Source organism: Phocoena sinus, chromosome 4, assembly GCF_008692025.1.
Source record: "Phocoena sinus isolate mPhoSin1 chromosome 4, mPhoSin1.pri, whole genome shotgun sequence".
Classification (NCBI taxonomy): domain Eukaryota; kingdom Metazoa; phylum Chordata; class Mammalia; order Artiodactyla; family Phocoenidae; genus Phocoena; species Phocoena sinus.
This window is the reverse complement of record NC_045766.1, coordinates 134,769,357-134,793,035: the sequence shown is the minus strand read 5'-3', so window position 1 is coordinate 134,793,035 and position 23,679 is coordinate 134,769,357. Positions and strand designations below refer to the sequence as shown.

Sequence of the window (23,679 nt, the reverse complement as noted above, 5' to 3'; positions counted from 1 at the left end):
AGAGATGAAGCACAAAATAGCCACCTACTGACAGAACTCCTGGGATATTCCTTGCACGTATCTGGACAAAGACAGCTGTAGTCCCGAATGGAATCAACTCTTCTAAAAGTACTTCCTGAGCTCTACCAAGTTCAAGGAACTGCACTGTGCACTGTGTCCCAAGATCAAAGATGCGTAAGACACGTAAAACACAATCCCAGTCTTCAAGAACCTCAGGATTTAGCTGAGGACTTTGAATATATACAAAGTTTAGTAACAGAACATGAACAAGAAAGTGATATTGGAAAGTACACTGTGCGTTGGGCCCACAAGGACAGTTTATTTCAGGAGCCAAGTGGCAGAGAGGAGATGGGGGACAGTGGGGAGCCATGAAGGTTTTTTAGGGGGAGGTGGCATATGATCTGTGTTTCAGGAAGACTAAGGTCTGTGCAATGCACAACTATATTTGCACAGGGAGAGACAGAGAAGAGGGAAAAAAACAAATGCAAAAGAGGTCAAGTGAAAAGAACACTGGGTTTCAGGTCCAGCTCAGCCACTAACAAGATGACCTTCAACATGTCACTTCTACTGCCTGCAAGTAGCTTTCTCACCTGCCAAGTGAGAGAGTCAGACCAGACTCTCCAAGGTCCTTTTCAGCTGTCAAAATTCTTTAGTTCCTTTATCTTTAGGCAAGAATGATAAAGGCCTGAAAGAGGGTGTTGCCATGGCAAGCATGTGGTTTTTTCCAGCAAATGCCTCGCAAGGAGAGCGGCTAAATCATCTTCACACAGGCACCAGCAAGATCACATCAGATTGTCCCCCTTACTCTTCTTATTTTTAACCTTTGGGAGGCTTGGGGGCAAATTTTTTCTTTCTACTTTTTTTTTTAACTGAGGTGTAATTTAGATACCGTGAAATTCACTGTTTTAAAGCACACAATTTAGTGGGTTTTAGTATATCCACAAAGTTGTGCAACTATCACCACTATCTAATTTCCAGAATATTTTCATCACCTGCAAAAATGAAATCCCATAGCCGTCAGCGGTCACTCCCCAGTTCCCCTTCCCCAGCCGCTGGCAACCAGCAATCTGCTTTCTGTCTCTATAGATTTGCCTCTTTGTGGACATTTCATATTAATGGAATCATACAACCTGTGACCTTTCGTGTCTGGCTCTTTTTACTCAGCATGCTGTTTTCAAGGTCTGTCCATGTGGTAGCACATGTCAGGATTTCATTCCCTTTTTATGGCTGAATACTATTTCGTTGTAGAGATATGACTCCTTTTTTTTTTAATCTGTTCATCCACTGATGGACATTTGGGTTGTTTCCACTTTTCAGCAGTGCACTGAATCTTATTCTCTTGGCTATCAGAGGTAAAGCTGTCACATAAGCTTCCACTATTTGAATTTAAAAAGAAGTGGAAATTTTGGGTGGAGAGAGCATGGTCAATTCCGGATGGTGACAAAACCCACTTCATCTGCGGTAACCATTATAGACAACGTTCTGACAAGTTTTTTCGTAGATACTGCAGGGGTAAACAAAATATTTGTATCTCCAAAGAGTGTGTGACTTCAAGTGAAAATTTTTGAGCAGCAAATGCCACAGGATTAGGGGATAATCTTTAGCTTTCATGTTCTGCCAATGAGATGGCATTGAGCTTGTAGATTCCCAGGCATGACAGAAGCTGCATCTCAGCCTTTGTGTGTGACCTGCTTTTCACTCCATAAACAACCAATTCAGACCCATGCCTATCAGAGTTTCAGCATAACTTCTCTTTTTCCCACAGTCCAAGCTGTTCATTTCCTCACTGTATTTTTATGAGCCAGAAAAACATGAACTATCACTGAACTGTCAATGTTCGTTTTACATTATAAGACCCAAGATGTCTTTGTCTTTTCCTAAATCAAACTGAATTTTTTAAAGTCCAATAAAACATTTATCTGGTTGACATGAGACCTCTGAGTTCAGGCCTTCCTAAGTGGGAAGGGGAGGGGGGAAAAACTCAGTTGCATGTTTTCTTCTTCCAGTCATTTACTATAATTTTTAAATTACCACACAGACCGAAAAAGAAAGGAGAGTCTTAAGGTTGAGAACTTTATCACCAAGAAAAGAACATTTACTGAGCACCTACTTTGTGCCAGGAAGAGTGATGAGTTCCATGGTCTCTTGTAATCTAGTTGAAAAGATATAACCATTAAAAATCATCATAATTTGTCAGAGGCTGTTGGGGGCAAAGAATGGGGGGGGTGATTGTAACGGGTATGGAGTTTCTTTTTTGCCCAGGTGAAAATGTTCTCGGATCAGATAGTGGTGATAGTTGCACAACCCTGTGAATATACTAACAACCACTGATATGTACATTTTAAAAGGGTACATGAATTTTATGGTATGTAAACCATATCTCAGTAAAATTAAAAATTGAGATAATAATAATACCCCATCATTTTATTACAAATAAGAGTGGGAAAAAAAAAACATGCCTGGGGGTAGAGTAGAAGATAGGTTTTCTTTCAAATGTGAGTTTCGCTCCTAGGCAAAAACTGTAGTATATTTCCCTACATCCTTGTCACTGCCCAAATTTCTCAAAGCCCTCCCTTAGCTGCTCCCACTGCAGGGGACTGGCCTCCCCAAATCCCCAGCTTTCCCTGGTTCAATGGACACCCCACTCCACAGACTTCAGTGGAAGTTCTCTTAACTGCTTTGCCCCCGAGAATGTTTCAGGAGAACGCTGCCTGGCTTACAACGTGATTTGGAAATATGCTGCTGGCTGTGTTTTATGCATTTTATCAAGTGTTTTTAACTTTGTACTGGCTGGGACCATGAAGGGCACAGTTTTCGAAGGTTGAAGTTAATAATTTCACACCAGAAAACGTTCAACTGGGGTCGCTGAGCAGCAAGCTGCCTGAGTCTCAATAATCTTGAGCCCTGGAGGCAGCCTCACAACGAGAGGTTGCACAGTGGCCATGGGTCGAGTTTGAGGCTGGATAATATAGTAGTTGAGCCCAGGCTTTCTTGGAGACAAGCCAACTGACTGGCCACGTAATCTCAGGCATGGTAATTAATCTCTCTAAAACCTCAGTTTCCTCATCTTTAAAATGGGGTAGGTAACCTCTGGGTTTTTGAGAGAATTCAATAAAATGCTTAGGGCTTCCCTGGTGGCACAGTGGTTAAGAATCCACCTGCCCATGCAGGGGACATGGGTTTGAGCCCTGGTCGGGGAAGATCCTACATGCCACGGAGCAACTAAGCCCGTGCACCACAACTACTGAGCCTGTGCTCTAGAGCCTGCGAGCCACAACTACTGAGCCTGTGTGCCGCAACTACTGAAGCCCGTACACCTAGAGCCTGTGCTCCACAACAAGAGAAGCCACCACAATGGGACGTCCACACACCGCAATGAAGAGTAGCCCCCGCTCGCCACAACTAGAGAAAGCCCGCGTGCAGCAACGAAGACCAAAGACAGCCAAAAATAAAAAAATTTTTTAAATTTTAAAATGCTTAGACAAGTGGCTGGCAGGCACTAACCACTTCCTAAGCAGTGGCTGCTGTCAGAGTTGCTATGACTCCTCGTGCTGTTGCTCTCTGACTGTCCTTAAGGAAGGAAGGTGTTTGCTTCATCTAATGACCCTCACGGAGGCTGGCAATCTGGCTGGGTATATTTTGATTGTCATCCCACTTAGATATGTCACATTCTAAAATAAGACAGCTAAGGAGCACGTGTCCAAGGACATTCTGGGGGAACTTAGTAGACATTCCATGATGAAACCAACAAATCAGGTTTTCACATTCTCCATTTTCATCATCTTTAGACTTTAAGCTATTTAAGGTCAAGGGCCCACTCCTCACAGGTTCCCAAAGGGTGGTACCAGAGAGTCTGTCAGAACCACACAGGGTGTTTGTTTAACATGGGCAATTCCCAGCCCCGCCCCCCTCCAGATGTACTTCACTGGCACCTCCAGGGAGGGAACGTGCCTGTCAACGAAGTCTTCACAGCCTCTTCTGCTGGATTTGAGGAAACTGAGCCTCTGCAGCCCAAGTGCCTAAAACTGTCAATGTGTAGCACACAGCAGGTGCTCAAGACATTTTTTTCTTAATAAATAGAAAATAACATTAAATAATATTAATAGAAAAATTTTAAAGACTAAATAGAAATCACGAATGAATGAATGAATGAGACAGTCATGTGTATCTAGTTTCCTTGGCTCCTTCTCACCACATTGTCCCTGATGGGGAAACCACTAACATTTATTGAAGGAATTTTTCCCCAGTACAAAAACAATATACGATTGATGCTTAAAACTTAGAAAACACAGAAAAGCACCGAGGAAAAGACTAACAGTGGTTACCACCTTAGGCGTATTTGTGCGGTTCCTTCTGGCTTTTTGTACGGTGCATACAAATACATGATTATTTAATAAAATATCATCAGATTATACACCAAATGCTCTTTTCGGCCTCCTTTTTTTTAACTTAGCAATGCATTATGAATAGGTTCTCAGCTCAGCAAATATTCCTCACTATAATTTTAAATGGCAGCAAGGTATTCTATCTAGACATACTACATGTTATTTAATCCCTGTCCAATCACTGAACATTCAAGCTCAATAATTAATTTAAAATAAAATGTACACGCAGATTCTAATTCACATGTCTTCGGTGGCTACCTGTAGTTTTTTAAGTTCCACAACTGATTCCAATCAGTAGCCAGGACTGATGGCTGAAAAGCCACAATGAAAAGCTACTTCTAGGATGTTCTCTCAGGAAACCTCTGGAGTTGGAATACAAATGAGGAAAATTTCCATGCCTCAAGAATGTCAACAAATCTGGATTACAAAAGCTCTGCTGATTCCAGGGTACACAGCACTGTCACAGATCACAAGAAGAAAGAACATTGGTCCTCTTGTCATCGTCAAAAGTGGACCAATTTGGGGCTTCCCTGTTGGCGCAGTGGTTAAGAGTCCGCCTGCCAATGCAAGGGACATGGGTTCGAGCCCTGGTCCAGGAAGATCCCACACGCCGTGGAACAACTAAGCCTGTGTGCCACAACTACTGAGCCTGAGCTCTAGAGCCCACAAGCCACAGCTACTGAGCCCACGTGCCACAACTACTGAAGCCTGCACGCCTAGAGCCTGTGCTCTGCAGCAAGAGAAGCCATGACAACGAGAAGCCTGCGCACCACAATGTAGAATAGCCCCCACTCACCGCAACTAGAGAAAGCCCACACTCAGCAATAAATTTATTAAATAAATAAATTTATTAAAAAAAAAAAAAAGTGGACCAGTTTGATCCAGTGCCACCAAGAGGGTATCAACTTCATTTCTGATAAACAGCCACTTTGAGAACTATACAGTGATGCTTTGCCAGCTGGAATGATTTATTTTTATCATTTCTTCCCCTTTCGTTGCTTCAATTAGTTGCCAAGATATGATAGGAGGAGGTTGCTGTCCCTTAGGAGCCCAGATGTAGAAGGGATTCCTACAAAATATAAAGATTTAAAGATTAAAGACAGCTCAGAGTTTATAATATTATGTTGCAATTTAGTTAGTTTGATTTTTAGCCAAACACCATACCAATTTCTTTTCCAATGTGTAGAACAAAGGGGAGGTCATTTTAAAAAGTGAAAAACTGGGAGTTCCTTGGTGGCCTAGTGGTTAGGATTCAGTGCTTTCACTGCTGTGGCCCAGGTTCAGTCCCTGGTCAGGGAACTGAGATCCCACAAGCCACGCAGTGCAGCCAAAATCTTTTAAAAAATAAAAATAATAAATGAAAAACTGATTCAAAGGGAGCTGGCAACAGCTCCTTGAAGGCAAAGTCTGTCTTGGTTGCCTTCATTCTCTACAGCATCTATCATGATCTCTAACATGCAGCTAATGTTTGGTAAATGAATTAATGCCTGAAAGAATGAGTTAATGAATTAGGGGATGGTCCTCTATCCCACTTCAAGCCATACGGTATATATAAATGGTCTGAACTACTCAGTTTTCCTGCAGATTGGCCTTAATCTCCAAAGACCAATAACTCCCCCATTACTGAAAAACTCAAAATAAGTAGTGTTCTTATTCAGCCTTGCAATTCAAAGCACAGAATCAAAAACCCACAGAAATAAGTCACCGGTCTCCCCCAGGAGGTACTGTCAACTGAAGTAACAATAATAATGATAATGATGACGCAGGGTGCTGCAAATAAGAAAAAGAGTTTATTTGGGGAGGTCTTAAGAATTGCAATTCGGGAGACACAGATTCAGGTTACTTGCAAAGAGTGTTCTGGGAAGGAAAAAAGTCAGGGGCTTATAAAGCCAAAAATCACAAGGTTGTTAAAACGTTGCCTGGAGAGATTTAGATTGGGCTCTGATGCAAATCAGAAAATATTTGTCCTTAAGGAATCATAATCTGTTTTAGGGTAGGGGGTCTGAAAATTAGACAGACTGTCATGAGTTTCTGGTAGATGTTCTGGATGATTTGATCAAGTCAAAGGTCAGATTCCATCCAGGCTGAGACATGCACAAGTCACCCTCTCAATGGCCTCCCAGCTCCATTTCAGAGAGCTCTCTTAGCAATACTGACTCCATCTTGAGCTTCCTTTCCCAGTACCCAGTTAGTAAAACGAAAAGTCTCATTATTCCTTGTCACTTCCAGGTCACGAGGGCCATCTGCAAGGTCACACTAATTCATTTGCTACAGAGACAGTGGCTGTCTTTAAACTCGGAGGTGGAAAAAAGCCTCCTTTATTCTGAAGTCACCTTATGTACACTGTTCCCAGGCGCTCAGCTCCATGAGACTGGACTGGCCGTTGTTCTTCTCCATCTTCCTTGTACTAAAGTGCACCACCCCAAACAGATCCAGCCCAATTTACCAGGAACCTCAAAGTAAGCGTTCCTCCCTGTGTGCTTCTTTATTGATAAAAACAACACAGTGGTTGGTCTGCCACCAGGGTTCATCAACACTTTGTTGGGTGCTGCACCCCACTGTGGGATCCAGAATGATCCCATCTCTCTACTGGGCATTTCAAAATCTGACTGGACCACACACTGTCCCGTGTTCTGAGAACGCTTCCCCTCCTGTCTGTATACATTTCATTCCCTGACTTTTATTTTCCCTTTTACTACAGCTAAATAACTGCAAAGAAAAAAAAAATGTATAATTTTTTTCTTTATCAAATAATTTCCTTTTCCACCCCAAACTCCTACAAAGCCTTCACCATTCTCACATTTTTACTTGCACCAAATATACATACTGCTTTTTTTTTTTTAAGTAATCAGTGTTCAATGCTTTCTTGTTCACCAGTATATCCTGAGAGCCAATTGTTCTAAAACCACCAGTCCGTCTTCTCTTGTAACCTCCCACATGAGGAGACCCAGTTGGGACTCACCAGCTATGGCCCTTCCCCCTGCAGGCAAGCTCCTTCAAAAAGGAGCTGCTTTTGACGATAACAATTTCCCAGCTTTCAGAAGCCACAGTGAAGCTCTGCTCTACGTTCTGGGCCACAGCACAAGAAGGAGATGAAAATAAGAATTAAAATTCCATAATGAAGAATGACCCAGGTTTGTGTTCCTCCTGCCTCTATATGGAAAGATGCTATTTAGAGAGATGGTCTTAGCCCTTCCCTGGTGGCGCAGTGGTTGAGAGTCCGCCTGCCGATGCAGGGTACATGGGTTCGCGCCCCGGTCGGAGAAGATCCCATCCCAAAACTTAGTGATAGAGAGATGGTCTTGAGGAGAGGAACAGTTCAACTCCATGGCGCACTGGTTAGCTCACATGACCTGTATGGTTCCTATCTGCATTCTCCAGGTGGGGAAACCGAGGCACAGCGGTTAAGGGACTCACCTAAGCCACACAGCTGGTGAGTGACAGGGCTGGGATTTCAACCCCGGCCGGGCCTCGGGGCTGCAGAGCCTGGCACTACCTCTGCAGGAACAGCAGACAATGACCAAACCGCAGGGAACGAGGGCCTCCCACGCCCCCAAAGCCCCAGCTGGACCACCAAATAGAAGCAACCATGGGAGCTGCAGAGCGCTTCATTACATCAGAAAGGCCCCCAAACATACACTGTTTACTGTCAACATTTTTATCAAATCAACAAACAGAAGAATGTTCTGCATTTATCATTTGCTCATTCCTTCCGTCATTACCACCTCCCGGAACAGGGCACCCACTGAATGGTATAACTTTTCCCTGAACTGTCCCAAACCCAGAAAGAAAACGGACTTTGATAAGAAAGACTTCGGTCCGCTCTAACCCAGGAGCGATGGTCTCTAAAGCCTGTGGAAGCAAACGCCGAACCAGCCCCGGGAAGTGTGAGGGCTGAGGAGGAGGCGGGGCCAGAGCCGACTGGAAGGAACATGGTGGGGGGGAGAGGGGAGGGGAGAGGGGGGAGGGGGAGGGGACGGGAGGGGAGGGGGAGGAGACGGGAGGGGAGGGGAGGGGAGGGGAGGGGGGGAGTGTCCCTGGGGGTCCTAAGCCCTGCTTCCCCACTGAGGCTGGGTGACAATAACAAGAAACTGTGAGCCCCGAAACACAAGGAGCCCGGATTAGAGCATCTTTCAGGAACCAGTTAGTCAATCTCACAATACTCTGATTCATACTTGCTTGGGTGAGCTGTGACACGGGGGATTTGAATGGCGAAAGCTCTAGAAAGAAATTGATTCCAAGGCCAGAGGCTGAGTTGACAACGTGAGGAGATGGCGCCCCCCAGTGTCAGGATGATGCTTCGGAAACCTGGACCAGGCTGAGCGCGAGCAGTGACCTTGATGCTTCAAGGTAGGCACGACCGCTGCAGAAGGGGCGGGAAGGTGCCCGTGGCCGGGGAGGGGGACCGGTTCCCGCAGTACCTGGTTCTCCCTCTGTCGCCGTCCAGGTCCCGGCTCTGTGCTGCAGACCCATCTAATGCAGCTTTCTCCAAAGACTCAAAAATATCACCAAGCCATTTTCATGTGTTTTATTCACTCTTTTCTTCTGTAGTAGATGCATCAAATCCCGAGGATAAACAGTTTAAAATCATATGGTCTCAGCACCTGGAGTCCCACTGTCAACAATTTTTCTTGTTCAAAGCCAGATCAGTTCCAGCCCAGGGGCCTCTGCTGATTGGCAGGACTGGCCTCAAACCCCCTTTAACGCCATAGACATGTGTAGAAAGCTGCCAAAGTCACTTTCCCATTCTTAAGGTTGAAATGGAAAGACAAGCTACATATGAAGTTCTAAATCGGGGCTGCCAGCCTGGGTCCCCAGGACAGCAAGTGGCTCTGGTCTGCTGTAAAGGACCCATGTACAGTTCTCAAAATAAACTTGGAGGGGGAGAGAACTAAAAGAAAGAGAAAACTGATGGAAATTCACTCCAAGATAAACAAATATATGAATAATGCAAACACTTCCCAGGTCCTTTCAGTGTAACAAAATGTGTAGGGAAAATCTTAACACCCTTTGCCCTGAAGATAACATCCTTAGTAAGTAGTCTACAAAGCTCAAGAAAATGTTCCCTGGGCTGGTGGAGTCTAGTTGAAGCCAATCTTGGAAAGAAATCTTGGAAGTCCTTTGGTCCAACTTTGGAGCCTGGTCTCTCATGGAACTCGTCAACTTGAAGCATTGCCCTGCAGGTCAGAAGTTGAGCATATCAGAAACTAGAGTGGATGGATCTCTTCTTTACTGGGAACATAGTTAAGGAACAGGATCACGGTATTTCCCCACCCACCGTTTTTTTCTTCTGATTATGGTAGTGACACGTGCTCATTATAGAAAAATACAGAATGTGGTTTGGAATTTTTTCCTCAGTGTCATTAAATATTTTTCTATGTCACTAAATACTTTTCGAAAATTTCATGGTATCAGCTGCACAATGTTCCATTTTTAAAACCATTCTCTTATGCTCAGACATTTGTTTCCAATTTTTTGCCATTTTAAAGTGAGTGCAGTGAATATTTTGCATATTAACCTTCATCCAGATTTCTGAGTTTTAGAAGGTTCTTTCTGGGTCAAGCGGAAAATCACTTCACTTTTTAAAACATGTGCAGTTGAGGGTCTCATGACACCACGCTGCTGGTTTTCATGACAGCATATGGTGCCTTTAAAGAGAAAATAAAATGGTGAGAAATATATTTGTTTTGAATTGAAAATCAGCTTAAAACAAAAAAAGCTGAGATTTGATGTCTGGATTTCACTACCACTGTAGCCCTGGACTGTGGCCTTGGGCAAGTCCCTTTGACTCTGTCAGCCTCAGCTGTTAAAATAACTATCTTTTAAACAATTTAAGTTTGTACAGGAGGAAAGCACTATAAAAGTAAAGTGCTAAGTCTTTTCCCTTCTTCTGTGGGACAAAATTCTTTTTTTCTTTCCAATTCTCTCTTCTTGCATTTAAGAAGTTTCGACAGTCCCCCATCTGGGAAACTGCTGTCAGGGTCCCTCGTGAGAGTTTGTCTCTGAGGCCCCGGCTGGTCATTGCTGGGCTTTGCTTGCTGTGAGATTTCATCAGACATCCAGGAATCCATGAGCAGGTGGAGGGAGGCTTGACTGTGGAGGCGTCAGGCATCAGGGCTGCTTCTGTGTTTCTCCAATTGTCCAGATCACCAAGATGTAAGCAGCGTACACTGGCATCAAAATCTGACGCCCAGAAATGCATCCTGAGACCCAGAACTGCCATTTCCTGGATGAGCTGCCCAAACAGGATCCAAGAAGTTTCAGCACCTATAAAGTAGGGGAGCACCAGACTACTTACATCTTAGTTATCCTGAGACTCAAAATAAAAATGAAACCATACATGTGCAACCACTTGATAAACCCTAAAATTCAAACGACCACAAACTATTATTTTGGCAAAATGCAAAGTGCTGAAGTGAGATGGGGGTAAATACAAAGGAAATAGAGGGACTCTCCCTGTTGCTACGCAACCTTACAGCTTCCTTATAATTAATTATTAATGCGATAGTCTAGAATTTTCCAAGTATATTTGGCCCCAGAACTTTTGATTTGAATTACATTTAATAACACCCACACATTAGGAAACATGGGGTTTGTGGTTTGGTTCCACATAGAATATAAGGTCTATGAAGGCAAGCACCTTGTCTTGTACCCTGCTGTACCTCCAGGGTATAGAAGAGCTGCCTGCACATAATAGGTGCTCAATAAAATGTGTTGCATAATGCATATACTTTCCATTAGACATATTTGAAGACAGCCTCCCAAAAGAGTTTGCGGAGAAAAGTAAAACAAGGGTTTTTATGCACTGCTAGTGAAAGCATAAATTGGTTTAAAGTTTTGAAAAGAGCATGGCCTCATTCATCAAAGACTTTTAAAGTGCTCAAACCCTCTCGCCAAGTTGTGCCAGCTCTGGAAATCTATTTGGAAGTTATCCTAAGGAAGAAGAAACAAAAATTTGTGTCTAAAGATGCTCAGGAGATGAAGTATTGTTTAAAATGGAGAGAAAGAAAAAGGCAACCATCTGAATTATGTTCAAAATTATTGAATGATTAAGTTACAGAATATAAAAACAAAATAGAGAACATTATTCAGTGCCAGTCTGTCAGACAATTGTTCTAAATCTATAGATAGATGGATAGATAGACAGATAGATATACAACTTGTTCATTTTTCCTAACAGCCCTAAGGTAGGTGCTATTCTAATACTCATAGATTAGAACACTGAAGCACAGAGAAGTTATATAATTGGGCCAAGGTCAATGAAAGGACTGGGATTCAAGCCTGGGCAGTCCAGGCTACTATCTGAAAAAATAATGGGAGACAACACACTCTGAGTGTTCGAAAAGAGGGCAATTACATCCCTTCTACTTTTCTGCATTTTAACAAGTTTATGTAATGATGAGAAACCTGCACTCGAAAAGGGTAAATTAAGGACTTAATCTGTGTTCCTATAATAGATCTGAGCAGAAAGACATCTTAATTGACCATAGGACCCCATTACTGCAACCAGGAAACTCCAACCAGCAGCCAACTCTCTTCTGTACACAAGAGAAAATTAGAGTAAATTCCATTTAGAGGGAAGTGGGTTGAAAATAGGTTGTTTTTATGAATGCAGAGAAACTAGCCAAAGCTAATGTTGGGTTCTCAGTTTCAATGTCACACTTGCTCAAACACCAGTTCTATTTTTAGGTATGGTTCTCAGATAATCACTCTGTCTTACCCAGAAGGAAGTGTTTAAACACCAGAACCTCACGCGTCCGCACAAACCAAGAGGTCAGTGCTGTACTCAGGTGAGATGGGGCGGAGGTGGGATAGAGGTATGCAGGAGCAGTCACGGCCCAGGAGCTGGGCACGTAGTGTCCGCTGCTGGAGCTGTAAGGCTCGGGGTTTATATATACATGCAGCGCGAGGAACTGCGCTTGATCACCTTTTAGCGTGGTAGGAAGAAAGGGTAAACACGCTAATGATGCTAGTGAGGAATGTGAAATGGAACAAATGCCACCGTACTTATCTAAATGGAAATTTTAAGCTAAGGGCACTATATCTATTCTACAATAAGGGTCACTTAGTAACTCTAGAATTTCATTTCCAGGTGCTGTCCGAGCCCACTAGTCCCAACCCCCAGCCCTGTGGGTCCAGCCCTGACCACTCGCTTCTAAGGACTACAACTCCCAGTCTGAGGGAGATCCTTACGCATGCGGCCTGACGACCTACGCCTACATTTCCCAGCAGGCCGAGCGGCTACGCTGACGTACGCGTGCGCTCTTGGTCGCTTTTGCCAACTCTGGTTTGACCTACAGCCGGCAGGAGAAGATGGCCGCGCCGGTAGTGTCTCGGCTCTCCCTGCAGGTGAGAGAACGGAGGTCCTGAAAGCCAGCGGGAGAAACCCTCCTGGGGTGACTCGTACCAGACCCCTAAGTTCCACGGTTCCAGGCCACAGCTGGGGAGCGTGGCCGCCGTTCAAGGTCGCGGGGCCAGGCGAGTGGGGGGCGACGCCAGGCGGCCTGGGCAGCCCCGCTTTCCCCCCGGGATGCACGCGGGCCGGTGGGCTTGGGGCTGCGCGTATCCTACCTTGGCGTCCTCTGAGCACAGCCTCGAGAAGCAGCTGGTTTGAAGGGCACAGGTGAAGGGGGTCTCTCTATGTTGTGGTGGTCAGACCTGGCCGGGGTCACCAGTAATGCTAAGGAATATTTGTAAAAGCACATTTCACGTTTTAATAAAAAAGTGAGACCGAAAAGTTAAAATGACTCGTCCTTGGCTGCTCAGCCAATAAGGGGTAGAGCTGAGATTCGAATCCACAGAGTTGGAAAGAAAATTCGTGCTCTTTATATTACATGATGCTTTACATATCATGACAGCGTACAGCTTCCGTAAGTTTTCCATAACCCTCACAACCGGTGTAGTACACTTAGAGCTGGAATTTTCTGAAGGTGACCTGTGCCTTTGCAGGTGCCTTTTAAACTCTGGATTCCAACTCTTGATAGACAAGATACCATCTCAACAATATCAAGGTAGTATTTTGATAGACAAGGTATTAGGGCCTGTTCTCACATCAGAGGCTGGAGTACCCAAAGAATTCATCTGTATTTTCAGATAGCATTTGGATTCTAAGAAGGTCCATCTCTTGCAGTTCATGCCTGGAATCCTCCCACTTTTTATTAAAATCATGCTCGAGGGTGGTAATATAAATGCCGAAAATCTTGTTAAAATTTTTGGAAGACACATTTCACCAAACTTAGTGTTTTCTCTCTCAGTGGTGTGCTTGCCTCAGCCTACTCCTAGTAAACCAGGAAGTTAGAAGTAGAAAAGCAATTTCCCAAGCAACCTGGAATGATTTCCAGTGGGGAAATTTACTACTAGGTTATAAAGAGCAGCTCACCCTCATGTAATCTATGTGATGATACAAGGAAACATGAGAAGCGAATCATCTAGAAGTCATGTTTACTGTTTATTATTGCAGGTGTAAATGCAGAAATCCTTTAAGTAGTCTCATTTGGATCTACTTTCTCTTTTTGTTTTAAAGGTGCGATGCTTCAGTACATCTGTGGTCAGGCCGTTTGCCAAGCTTGTGAGGGTATGTCTTTTGTGATTGTAAAGTAGATGAATGTGTGTGAATCAGACAGCAGTACACTTAGGGGCATGGATTTTGTATAGTTACCCCTAAACCTTTATGCATGGTCTGTGGTTCCCCAAATATGATGGGGGTGGAGGGGCTAGGGGACGGAATAATGTTGAATGCCTGCCGTGGGACAGGCCCATGCATAACCTTTAAGTAGGAGAATTTCTTAAAACCCGATAACAGTGATGGGAGGTAGCTGGTCTTCCCATTTTACAAAAAAGGAAACAGACTTTGGGAAAACTTGCCTGAGGTATGCGGGCCTCTCACTGTTGTGGCCTCTCCCGCTGTGGAGCACAGGCTCCAGACGCACGGGCCCAGCCACTCCGCGGCATGTGGGATCCTCCCGGAGCGGGGCACGAACCCGTGTCCCCTGCATCGGCAGGCGAACTCCCAACCACTGCGCCACCAGGGAAGCCCTTCATCTTAGTCTTAAAGCTGGACTGAAACTACATCTTGCTCATCCAAAGCCTAAGCTTTTCCACTACAATCACACAGTACCAGTAAGCATATGTAGTCGTACATTGACGGTAGTGTGGTTTTAAAAGCCAGTGGTTCATTGTAAAAACTAATTCAAGCTTCAGGCACTTAGTAAATTGCTAAAGGGCTCCATTAAACTGAACATTTATGGAGCTCTGTAAGGGATATTTGCAGTATTACTCTGAAATGTATAAAAGTATGCTTGTGTATGTTTCATAAACACCTGTTGGCCTGGTTCTAACATGTTCAAAACTGCCTTCTATCAGTGTTTAAAACCTCCCAAACTTGGAACTAAGTAGTTATTGAATTCAAAGGAATCCTAAGCTCATCTCATAATTAACATAGTTGAATTATAGATAGAGCAGAAGGGGACTTCAGACACCATGTTTCCTAAACCCCTCGTTTTAAGGTGAGAAATTGGAAGCCCACAGATAGAGTGACCTGGCCAAGGAAACATCCCTCATTTTGAGACTTGTCATTCAGGATAGCTCTTTGATGACATATTTAAACTGTTTTGTGCTATAAAAGATGTATTTTTTAAATTATAAATATTTCTTTCTGCTATTGATACTGTAGTATTGTCTTAACTGATTTTCTTTTTCGCTTCCTCCCCTCCTCCACCCTTGTTTCTAAAGCCACCTGTTCAGGTATACGGTATCGAAGGTCGCTATGCCACTGCTCTTTATTCTGCTGCATCTAAACAGAATAAACTGGAACAAGTAGAAAAGGAATTGTTGAGAGTAGCAGTAAGTAGCCTTTCCTGTTCATTACTTATTAAGTTCTCGTTGTATATATTTTGCTTAGATATTTGACTCTGCATCCCTAATGAGGTATATCCTAAGAGAAAGAGCTGCAAGAAAAAGGAAAAACATATTTTCTGTAATGATGTTGATAGTAATAATACTGGGTATTATCGTTCTGAACCTATTGTATAATAGGTACAAACTGACGCAGGTAAGGATATTAATATTAGGAACCAAGATTTGGGGCTCAGAGAAGAAATAGAAAATCTAAATTTAAGATGGTAATTTAAGAAACATTGTCATTTCAAAAGAGAATTAAAAAGTCACCTTGATAATCTTTGCTTGTATTTCCAGGTATTTCCAAAACAGTCTTTAGAATATATTACGATTTTGTTTAATTGGGAATTTATTTTCCTTATGAAGCCTTTTGTGAGGAGAAAATGAGCAGAGCACGCTGGGCAGCAAAATTAGTGAAGGTGCAAGAGTTTCATGGCGATAATAGAGAACTGGCAAAGACCACAAGGCTACAGGGGAAAGTTTATTTTTACGTGTTTTTTAAACATGAAAAGAAGAGTAAATGAACTGAATTAACAAAAGCCTACAGTGTAACTTAAATAGAAGAATCCCCACTGCAGTTTCCCCTGAGTTTTCTAGTTAACACATTTTGTTTCTTCCCCTGCTCCTTTTACAGTAAGTCCCCTACAGAAAAACGAGTTCCGTTCCAAGAGCGCGTTCATAGGTCCAACAAAGTTAGCCTAGGTACCCAGCTAACACAATTGGCTGTATAGCACTGAACTGTAGTAGGCTTATAATACTTTTCACACAAATACATAAAAACTAACAAACAAAAAGCAGAACATTTTTAACCTTACAGTACAGTACCTTGAAAAGTACAGCGGTACAGCACAACAGCTGGCATCCAGGGGCTGGCATCGAGTGCACAGGCAAGAAGAGCTACTGACTGGAGGAGGGAGAGGAGGTGGGAGATGGTAGAGCGGAAGGATCGTCAGCAACAGGAGCCGGAGGGCTGCAGTTTCACTCACATCCCGGGCTTGAAATAAAGATACTGTACTCTATACAGTACAGTACTTTGTAGTTCCCACCTCTGGCAGTAAGTTCTGCATTAAAGAAGGGGGATGTACAGCTAGTATATAATCTCTCCAGAGAAAGTTGTGTTCTTTTTTTTGATTTTATGTTTTAAGAATTTCTTATAATTTTTAATAAACTTCTAAAGATTTTTTTTTTTTATCTTACTGTTTGTTAGAGGGGATAAAAACCTTCACAGACTAGTTGTATAGAACAATAAGTTTTGTTCGTTTTTTCATTTTGAGCTTTTGTGGGAATTTTTGTCCTAACAGACAGTAATTTTAGCTCTGTTTTCCTCCCTTCGTCCATCTATCTCTGCAGATAACGCTTTTGATCTCAGTTGGTACCGTCAACTGTTCTGACCCTCACAGAATCATACTTACTGTTGGAGACACTCGGGGGACGGGTAGCAGGAGCAGACAGGGTCACACACAGGCTTTCGGGAGGTGACGGTGACTGCCCGCCGCTCGTCCCACGCACCCACTTTAGACCTGAGCACCGGTGCTCGCCAAGGGGCCAGTGGCTGGCTTGTGGACGTTAGAATGGGGTTTAATTAAAACTTGAAGTCGGCTAAGACGTGGAGACATACAGAGGAGGCCATTACCTTAAGACTCTTTATAAAAGAAAATCAGCCATTTCTTGGCACTGAGAGGAAAATATGCTGCCCCGGTGTCACTGACTGTCCATGGGTGATGCAGCAAAAACAGATAAGAAACATGAAAAACTGTATGGTTCCCACTCCGGAATGCTTGTAGTTTGTATAAGCTAGCAGTTTTTATGGAAAACTATTGTTTTTTTGGGGTCGCTCAAGTTGAAGTTTTAGCATTAGATGGCAGTGTAGGCAGGTAGCTAGGATCAGAGACAGAAATTGCCCAGGAGCCCAGGAGAGGGTGCTGACAGAGGGGTTGAGGGGCTAATAGAGGTGCATAACTGAAAGATGCCCAAATGGAAACAGCCGTTGGTTTGCTGGAGCTCTGGCCTGACACTCAGGGGAGCAGAGTGCTGGAAGCTGCACGTGATCACTGACCAGACGTTGGTGACGTAACACAGCAGAGACAAAGTTGTGCCTCTCATGGTAGTTGCACTCCCGTTCTTTGGCCGTTTTTCCTCCCAGACTGGCTGAGGCTGCTCTGGAAGCCCCAGAGCTCCCGCACAGCTCTGGGTTGGTTCTCCTGCGCTCTCTAAGGGGCAGGACAGAATCCGGGTCAGCCTGAGAGGGAGAGGCCGGGAGGCCGCCTGCAGTCAGCACATCTTGTCAGGTCTGCACTTGAGTGTGGGCATCATTAGCGTCCTCTTAGCATGGGAGACACTAGAGTATTACCCATAGTAGGTGCATTAAAATAGGTGGTGAATTGAATCTTTTGGCTGCTTAGGTTTTCTAGAATCTCTCTTGAAAGGCAAAAATAAATTTAAGAAACTTCATTAAAGTGGTTTTAAGTATTTTCAAGAAATACTGTATTCTGTGTAAAATCATCTTAAAAGCAAAGAAAATTTCGTGATTGTAAACTTCCCTTCATGTGCTTTGAGAGTGCTAATTTTATTTATGAAATATATGATACATCAGAACATATGTGTACGGAAGCTAGGATCGTTTATGGCCTAAAGAGTTTAAGAAATTATTTTTTGGTACTTTTAGCAAATCTTGAAGGAACCCAAAATGGCTGCTTCTGTTATGAATCCCTATGTAAAGCGTTCCATTAAAATGAAAAGCCTAAATGACATGACAGCAAAAGAGAAGTTTTCTCCCCTCACGTCCAACCTGATCAGTAAGTATTAGATGTTTTTTATTGAAGGCTCTGAAAATTCTGCTCCTGAAACTGTCCTGCATGGGCCGGGAACCCCAGCTCCGCCTGCCTTTCGGCAGTGAGGAACCTTGGTCTCCCCCAGCCTGCTGAGCCACAGTCTGCATCTTAACTGGCTCCCCAAGTGAATCGTTCGGGCGTTAAAGTTTGAGGAGCATTGTCTAAAGGATATTAAGATGCAAGAATGCCTGATTGCACAGTTTCAACCCATGGACGAGACCAGTGGGACTCATACCAAGAAAATGGTTTGTAACCAGTGGCTGTGCCCCGCCCCGTCCTTGAAGACATTTGCATTCTTTGGTACATTTGAGTTGCTTTTCAAATCCCATGATCACTCAGAATTCAAAGAAAGCATGTAGTGAATATAGACAGTGTGTTAATTTCAGGATTTATGGCCAACACTGGTATCTGTGGCATAAACCTGAAAATCTGATTGAAAGCCGTATCAAGAAATCTACTGCAAATCCATGTAAGACACACACACCCTTACAAACTTAAATCCTTGTTTGTTCAGTCTTCTTTTTTTTTTGAACATTGCATATTCTTTTTAAGTAAGTTGCATCTTCTCCGTTCACATTCTTAAATGACATTGAATTTTAAGGCCGCAAATCTAAGTTTGCGTTCGAGGTGAATATAATGCTTCATGAATGACCTGATTTAAGTGAAATACCTTTATTTTCCCAGGTTTGCTTGCTGAAAATGGTCGCTTGAACAATACCGCTGGGGTCATTTCTGCCTTTTCCACCATGATGAGTGTCCACCGGGGAGAAGTGTCTTGCACAGTTACCACCGCATCTGTAGGTGACGGGCTGTTGCTGCTGCATTTGCCTTGACATCCCCTGTGTCACATTTTGCAGAACAAAAAGAAAAAAGCTAAAATCAAGAAATCGGGACAGGCGACTTGGCACTTGGGCGGTTTGCTTCATTTATACCAGCTTCTGTGAACCTCTGCTTTGCAAGGGCCAGCGTGTCTTCTTGGTGCTTCCCTAACCAGTGATTATTCATAAAGAGTGTAGATTGAGTTAAAAATGTGTCGGGAAATACTGGTTTATGTTCCGTTAAGGTTTAAGTTATTTTGTAAATGTCACACTACGTAGTGTACTGAAATGCGTGTCTAATCTTTTGTGGTGGTGAGTGGGAAGGGGTAAGGCAGAAGGGCCCTTTGGTCTTACTGACTCACTGAAGTGGACTGAATTTTGAAACCTACACTATTCTGGGCGCTTTATTTTAATATCAAAGGTCTGTGTGAAGCAGAAGTGTTATTATCTTCATTTTACCGATGAGGAAACTGAAGCCCAGGGGAATAAGTTGCTTGCTCGAGGTCACAGAACGTGGAACTAGGATTTGAACACAGGCCTCTCTCTCAGAAGTCCGTGTTCCTTAATCTGCACTACCTCCCCAGAATTAATTTTGTTGTTGTTGTCTTAAGTATGTATTCTCTTCCCACTGTAGTTCAGTTGAGGTAGGGAAACAGTCTGTGGGGCTTAATTATCAGTAGAGCATGGTAGATTTACTTGGGGTACGCAGCACCTGACCTCACCTAGATTAACATTTCTAGTGTTGAAAAGATATTCTAACTCTCCAAAAGAGCATAATATGAAGGAGACATTTTAGTACATAGTACCTATTCGTACATTTGTAGTTCAGTAGTTGGTGCCCCCAAAGCACATTCCTGGCTGAGAGTCAACACAGCTCAAATGTTCTCCGGAGCCCACCGCGACTGCACTGGTTCTCCTTGACCATAGAGCTCAGACCAGGCTCCCCTGGCCAGATGGTCACACCATCCCCATGGCCAAGCACTGGTGCAGGTCATTCTTCAGTGGTTACAAGGACATGATTTTGTAAGTTTCTTAGAACCAACTGATGCTAATGTTTTTGACATTGAGTCTCCCGGGTAAATAATTTCCACCCTTAAAAAAAAAAAAAAATATATATATATATATATATATATATATATATATATATATATATATACACACCTTGATTAATGACTAGGGGCACAGACTTTAGAAATAGGCTGATTTCACATATTGGCACTAGTCCTCACTTGCTGGTGGGACCTTAAGTGAGTTCTTTTTTTTTTTTTTAATTAATTTTTATTGGAGTATAGTTGATTTACAATGTTGTGTTAATTTCAGGTATACAGCAAAGTGAATCGGTTATACATATATCTATTCTATTTTAGATTCTATTCCCATATAGGGCATGACAGAGTATTGAGTAGAGTTCCCTATGCTATACACTAGTCTCTTACCAGTTATCTATTTTTTATAGGTATATATATATGTGTGTGTATTATGTTTATCCCAGTCTCCCAATTTATCCCTCCTGCCCAGGTGAGTTCTTCTTAACCACTGTGAGCCTCAGTTCTCCCACACGTAAAATGGGAACAGTAACTCCTGACCTCCCGGAGTTGTCCAGGTTAAAGGAGATGGTGGTATAAAATGCCTGGCACACACGGGTGCTTCGCACGCGGCATGTGTCTGAATGGAAGGTGGGGCGTATACTTCTGAGTTCTCTAACCTCAGAGCCTCAGCGATGACTGATGCAGCACTGATAGACTTCCCCACCACCACCCCCCAAAAGACACTGTCGGATCTTTGTAGAGCTTAAAGGCTTCTTTGCTAGCTTTTGGACTCTTGGGTGTGTGGGTTGGGAGGTAGGATTTGTGACAGGTGAAATGCCGCTCCTTCAGCAACATTTGCCGTTCTCACGCAATCGGGGGTAAAAGTTGGGGCAAAGAGGAGAGAACACTGTCTGGATGGTCAGGGCACTTGCTCTGTAGGAACAAGATCACAGAGCTGTGCTGACTTCAGGAGCCAGCCGCCTGCCCGGGCTCTGTGACCTGCAAAGAGTGGGGCGGCATGCCAGAGCTCCTGGTACCCGCAGATCCCAGGTCAAACTGCAGCTTTTCATCCAAGGGAATAATAGACTCAGGCTGCACCCGGGGGAGCTGCGCGGAGGAGAGGCCTGCATCCTCAGGCTTTATAAACTTCAGGTTTTTCCCCTAATCGTTACTTCTAAGTTGTACTGCTAGTACCATGGAGCAGAGATGGGCAGTAAGTGAACCTAACCTCCCAGTGTGAGCTGCCCATGTGTTCTTGTGAGGCAGGGCCTTTGCACACCCCAACACCAGCCTTGATGAGTGACCATTGCGGCACAGCTCCAGGATGGGTCCTCAGATATCTAACAGAGGAATTCACAAGGCCTGTCTTGGTGATACATTGCCAGAGGGATGTTTTTTCTCTCCTTCAACTATAGTAACTTTCTGTTTTGCTTTATCTAAATTTAAAGGATGGTTTTGTCCTTTTTTAGCCTTTAGATGAAGCCACTCTTACCGAATTAAAAACAGTCCTGAAGAGCTTCCTAAGTAAAGGCCAAGTATTGAAATTGGAAGTTAAGGTAGGTTTTTAATTACGTATGGGTACGTTTCCTCAGGTTGTTTGACACCTAAAATGGCTATAGAAAGTGGAAAATTAGATTTGATTATGTAAAAACTTGCCTGTAGTAGAACCTTCATATTTATATTCAATATAAATGATTGAGTCCATTCACAATTTGACTTCTGTCATTTTCTAGATATAATTGTTCCTGCTTACAGTTATGTAGCACGTAGACTTTTCAGAGCACTTTTTCATCTTTCTTTTTGATTAGTGAAATGTCAATGTGTTTTCACATTTCCAACCTATTTTCTTTCCTAGATTGATCCATCAATCATGGGTGGAATGATTGTCCGTATTGGAGAGAAATATGTTGATATGTCTGCAAAAACCAAGATTCAGAAGCTGAGCAAAGCGATGCGGGAGACTCTCTAAAAGTGTTGATTTCCTAAAAGTGAAAGTTCTTAAACTTGGAGCAACAATAAAATGCTTCCTGAACAGAATATACTATGTTTACTGTCTTTTAAAGTGGAAATATAGGGAGCCTTATTTTTATATCTTTCACGATCCCCTTAGCTTAAAGGTTAAAAGGCCCTTTGGAACTTAGTTTGTGTCGATTATTCTTAGGAATTTATGGAAGCTTGTATCCCTTAGGAAAAAGTTAACCTTTATACCAGGGACTGTTAAGTACTTCATGTATCTTACCTCATTTCCTTTGTCTTCAAGGCCTGAGCCTGCAGTGGAGTTAAGGTAAAGCAAACCGGTTGTCATCTCCAAGTTTCAAGTGCTGGGGCCCATCTCTAGTCAGACACTGAAAGTGGTCCCTGAGCCCACGCTGGTCAGACACTGGCAGCTGCTCCCCGTCTGCTGCTGCACGCTTCTTGCAACTTCTGCAGCACATGGGCCAGCCCCTACTGCTGTGCCCCTGGGGTCCCATGTCAGCCAGGTGACTGGGCTGCACAGAGTCCTTCAAATAGGGCCAGGTTGTGCTCACCTGCTGAACTCTTAACAAGTACTTCCAGCGTGTGCATTCGGACTTGTTTGAGCCCAAAGTGATTTGGCCTACAGTCCCACCCTCCACATTATCCTACTTTTAAAGGCAGTAATGTTTTCTGTAAAAGCTTTCAGAGAGATTATTTCCAAAAAGATGCCTCTAGTCTAGCATCTAGAAAATCTAAAAGCAGTTACTCTAACAAACGTAGTAAGGTAGATAGCTAGTGGGAAGCAGCCGCATGGCAGAGGGATATCAGCTCGGTGCTTTGTGACAGCCTGGAGGGGTGGGATAGGGAGAGTAGGAGGGAGGGAGACGCAAGAGGGAAGGCATATGGGAACATATGTATATGTATAACTGATTCACTTTGTTATAAAGCAGAAACTAACACACCATTGTAAAGCAATTATACCCCAATAAAGATGTTAAAAAAAAAAAAAAAGTTACTCTGCTAACAAGCATTCATTCCCTCAGCCCCACTGAGCACAGAGGTCCCCATCAGAGCTGTGCACTTCGCAAGGGAAGGCAGCGGAATGGCCGCTTTCTCAGCCAGCCGGCTGTCACAGCCCCCGAGAATGTCCTCTGAACCAAGGAATGGCCAGGAGTGTCTGCACAGAATGGAATCACAGAATTTTCTCCCCTCTTGGGAGCAGGTATTCCAATGGAAGGTACACTGATGGTTAGAAGTCACTGCTCTTTGGGGCTTCCCTGGTGGTGCAGTGGTTAAGGATCCACCTGCCAGTGCAGGGGACACGGGTTTGTTCCCCGGTCTGGGAAGATCCCACATGCCGCGGAGCAACTAAGCCCGTGCGCCACAACTACTGAGCCTGCATGCCACAACTACGAAAGCCTGTGCGCCTAGAGCCAGTGCTCCGCAACAAGAGAAGCCACTGCTCACCACGACTAGAGAAAGCCCACATGCAGCAATGAAGACGCAACGCAGCCAAAAATGTAAATAAATAAATAAATGCAAGTCCCTGATATGTGGCAGAACTTCTGCCCATTGGTCCTGCCAATTAAGGCCTTTCCAGCCAGGCTGAGGGAGCCAAACTTGAAATAAATCTTTTTGCTTCTCTGATAATTACAATTATCCTGAAACTGCCCGAAGAGATATCTCAAACACTTAACCTGGTGTACATGCAGCCACCATACTTGAGGTCATAAAATACATCCTGACAGGACTAGAACACCTGCAC

At 43.7% G+C, this 23,679-nt stretch overlaps 1 protein-coding gene across 1 annotated transcript; it reads left to right on the top strand.

Annotated features, from left to right (window-relative positions):
- Window positions 1-12,628: 12,628 nt before the first annotated feature.
- On the top strand, window positions 12,629-21,997 carry ATP5PO (ATP synthase peripheral stalk subunit OSCP). Its single transcript, XM_032631365.1, has 7 exons — window positions 12,629-12,734; window positions 13,909-13,959; window positions 15,117-15,227; window positions 17,947-18,076; window positions 18,797-18,909; window positions 21,428-21,514; window positions 21,814-21,997. Exons 1-7 carry the CDS (start codon window positions 12,699-12,701, stop codon window positions 21,925-21,927), a joined length of 642 nt encoding a protein of 213 aa, XP_032487256.1. The 5' UTR covers window positions 12,629-12,698; the 3' UTR covers window positions 21,928-21,997.
- The last annotated feature ends 1,682 nt before the right edge of the window (window positions 21,998-23,679 follow it).

Coding starts and splice junctions, on each gene's coding strand:
- ATP5PO (XM_032631365.1), top strand. CDS start 12,699: ATGGCCGCGCCGGTAGTGTCTCGGCTCTCCCTGCAG. Junction 12,735..13,908: donor TGTCTCGGCTCTCCCTGCAG/GTGAGAGAACGG, acceptor TTTGTTTTAAAG/GTGCGATGCTTCAGTACATC. Junction 15,228..17,946: donor AGGAATTGTTGAGAGTAGCA/GTAAGTAGCCTT, acceptor TGGTACTTTTAG/CAAATCTTGAAGGAACCCAA.